Consider the following 2,907-nt stretch of genomic DNA (forward strand, 5'->3'; position numbering starts at 1 on the left):
AGGGCGCAGGTGCGAGCCAGAGGAGACGAGGGGCAGAGCTGCCCTCGCCCGCGCCACCTGGGGCCGGGCCCTCCCGAGCCGCAGGTGTGCGGGGCGGCTGGGGCTCCTCAGGGAGCGGGGCAGCGGCCGGGCCTCTGGGGACACCCTCGAAACGCCGTGCCCTTCAGGTGACCTTCACCGTGGTCACTGCGCTTGTCGCGGTGCGGTGCCTGGGCCGCAGCCTCCAGCGGGCTCCTTCTTTCTGTGGTGGGGGCATTTCTCACCCTGCCGGAGGCCCCGCCTGCCCGTGCCTGTGGTCCTCAGGCCAGGCCCTTGCTGCACCCCATCTGGAACCTGGGCGTCGGGGAGGTCTTTTCCTCAGTTCAGCACCCGTCCTCTGCCCTGACCCTAAGACCCTAAGGCACCTGTGTGCTACCCTAGGCCGTGCCCAAGGCAAGCCCAACTGTGGGCTCGGCAAGGACACCCTGCCACTGGGCTGGACGCAGGTGAGGCGCTGGGGGGTGCGGACCCCAGAAACCTGAGGGTGGGTGGCTGAGCAGGAGGCACAGGCTTGTGGCCGCCTGCCCTGCTTCTCTGCCTAAGGGTGACGCCTCAGTTTCCTCATCCCAGGGTCCTCGTCCTAATGCCCATGGGCCCATTCCCAGCCCCGAGCCAGGGTTCCAGCGCAGCCCTGCCCCTCCTCCATCGGGACCTTGGCCAGGCCACAGCCCAGGGCGGCTCAGCACCCCTGAGAAACAGCAGGGAGCCTGTCGGTACAAGCTTTGTCTCTGTGCCACCGTGCCCGCTTGCCCCCATCACCCTCTGACCATGCATTCCAGTCCTCAGGGAATGGACACTGCAGGCCGTGGGCAGGACAGGGTGAGAGCAGAAGCAGAGGCCTCTGGCTGGTCCCATCTGGCCCTGCCCACCTGGGTTCAGTCCACAGCCCCCTACCTCTGTAGCAGCAGGGGCTGCTCTGGGAGTGGTCAGGCTGACAGAGGCCATACCTTGAAGAGGAGGTTGGGGTGTAAGGGAGCTTCAAGCCAGACTCCTAGGGAGGCCAGGAAATGGGAAAGGTCTGCACGGGACAGGGTGTGGAGGGTGCACGGGGCCTCCTCCTTTGCCACATCCTCACTTGTATCCCCGTCCAGGCCCGTATGATGCCCAGGGGCAAGCTGTCCTGAGACACCAGTGAAGCCACCTGCCTGTCCCACACGCCTGCCCAGACGCCAGTACCACCACCATGGAGTCCAGGGCAAAGTCAGCCAGCAGCCCCAAGCCAGACACCAAGGTGCCTCAGGCCACCGCTGAGGCCAAGGCCACCCCGGCTGCCGATGGAAAAGCCCCCTTGACCAAAGCTGGGAAAAAGGAGGCCCAAGCAGAGAAGCAGGAGCAGCCAGCAGCGACTCCCTCTGCCAAGAAGACCACAGCCAAGGCTGACCCTGCCCTTCTCAACAACCACAGCAACCTGAAGCCGGCCCCCTCAGCTCCTGCTGTCCCCAGCAGTCCCGATGCAACCCCAGAGCCCAAGGGTCCTGGGGATGGAGCGGAGGAGGACGAGTCCACCACCAGGGGCCCAGGGGGCCAAGGTCCTTGGCCCTGCGAGAACTTGACGCCTCTGTTGGTTGCTGGGGGTGTGGCTGTGGCAGCAGTGGCCCTGATCCTTGGTGTGGCCTTCCTAGCCCGGAAAAAATGATTCCTGGATGATTGGTGTCCAGGGGGGCACAGAGCCACTTCCTGTACAGATGTGGGAGCTAGTGCATGCAAATCTACAGTACTTATCTATATCTACACACATACATCATATACATATACATGTACATGCCCCCCCCCCCATGTACACAGCGGGAGAGACTGACAGTGAGCTACCTCTGCTCACCCCAGCATAGTCCCTGCCAGGCTCCAAGGAGCCTGGGCTCTGGGCTGACAGGGCAGGGCAGAGGGCCCAGCTGGGCAGGCAGGCAGCAGGGATAGCAAGGGAGGACAGGACAGGTCCTGTGTGTGGCTACCTGGTCTCCGAAGGACCAGTGTCAGGGTGGGCAGTAGGTTCATATCCCCAATCCTCTGGGCCTGATACGGGGGACTGCCCTGAGGTGAGTGGCCCATGTGCAGCACTGCCTCCACCAGTTGCGTGTGCTGTGACAGGGGCGAAGATGGTGTGGGGGCTGGTCTTAGCAGGGGCTCCTGGAAGCTCCCCTTCTCCAGCTTGTGCCCCAGCAGAGCCCATGTGACGAGGGCCACGGCCATGCTGCACTCGCTGGGGAATGCTGAAAGCCAGGGGTCCAAGGAGGGTCTCCCCTCCCAGCTGTGCCTGCCAGTGCCCCCAGCAAAGCGTCCCCCCTGCCTGCACCCAGCATCCCCATCTAACAAGCGTATAAATGCAATAACACAGGTAGAGTAGAACTGCTTGGTGGGTGGCAGTCACCCACTGCCCACTGCCTGCAGGGAGACCGCTGCACAGTCCTCCGCACACCTGGCGCTGGCCTGCCCCTGGTATGGTGGCAGCAGGCAGGCTTCCCAAAGTGGTGGTAGCCACTGCAGGAATAGTGTCCTCACCTGTCTAGCACCACAGGAACTCTGGGCCTGGGCGGAGTCTGAGTCTGAAATAAACTCTGTTGTCTAAAGCCTGGGTTGGTGTCCTTACCTGCGTGGGCTGGGAGGGGCAGAAGCTTCTGGCTAGGACCTGGGGACACAGATCCACACCTGGGCTTCACAGGCAGGAAGTCTCAGGTCCCTGGTGGATCTACCCACAGCCCCACTGAGCCTGCCCTCCCCAAGGCCCTTCCCTGGCCCTCCTGGCGTCCTAACCAGCAGAACAACAGGCCTGTAGGACAAAGCCTAGGCTGGCTGCTGGCTGCATGGCACAGGCCAGGTAGCTGCTCTGGGTCCTCTGGAGCCCCATCCTTCAAGGGGAACAGGAGCCTTAGG

The 2,907-nt window shown here is 63.5% G+C and overlaps 1 protein-coding gene across 1 annotated transcript; it reads left to right on the forward strand.

The window, feature by feature from the left end:
* Positions 1-192: 192 nt before the first annotated feature.
* Cend1 (cell cycle exit and neuronal differentiation 1) lies at positions 193-2,603 on the forward strand. The gene is made up of 2 exons (XM_005401817.2): positions 193-485; positions 1,131-2,603. The coding sequence occupies exon 2, from the start codon at positions 1,223-1,225 to the stop codon at positions 1,673-1,675; it is 453 nt and encodes a 150-aa protein (XP_005401874.1). The 5' UTR covers positions 193-485; positions 1,131-1,222; the 3' UTR covers positions 1,676-2,603.
* Positions 2,604-2,907: the final 304 nt, after the last annotated feature.

This window comes from Chinchilla lanigera, unplaced genomic scaffold (genome assembly GCF_000276665.1).
Source record: "Chinchilla lanigera isolate Chin_1 unplaced genomic scaffold, ChiLan1.0 scaffold00075, whole genome shotgun sequence".
Classification (NCBI taxonomy): Eukaryota; Metazoa; Chordata; class Mammalia; order Rodentia; family Chinchillidae; genus Chinchilla; species Chinchilla lanigera.

Coding starts and splice junctions, on each gene's coding strand:
- Cend1 (XM_005401817.2), top strand. CDS start 1,223: ATGGAGTCCAGGGCAAAGTCAGCCAGCAGCCCCAAGCCAGACACCAAG.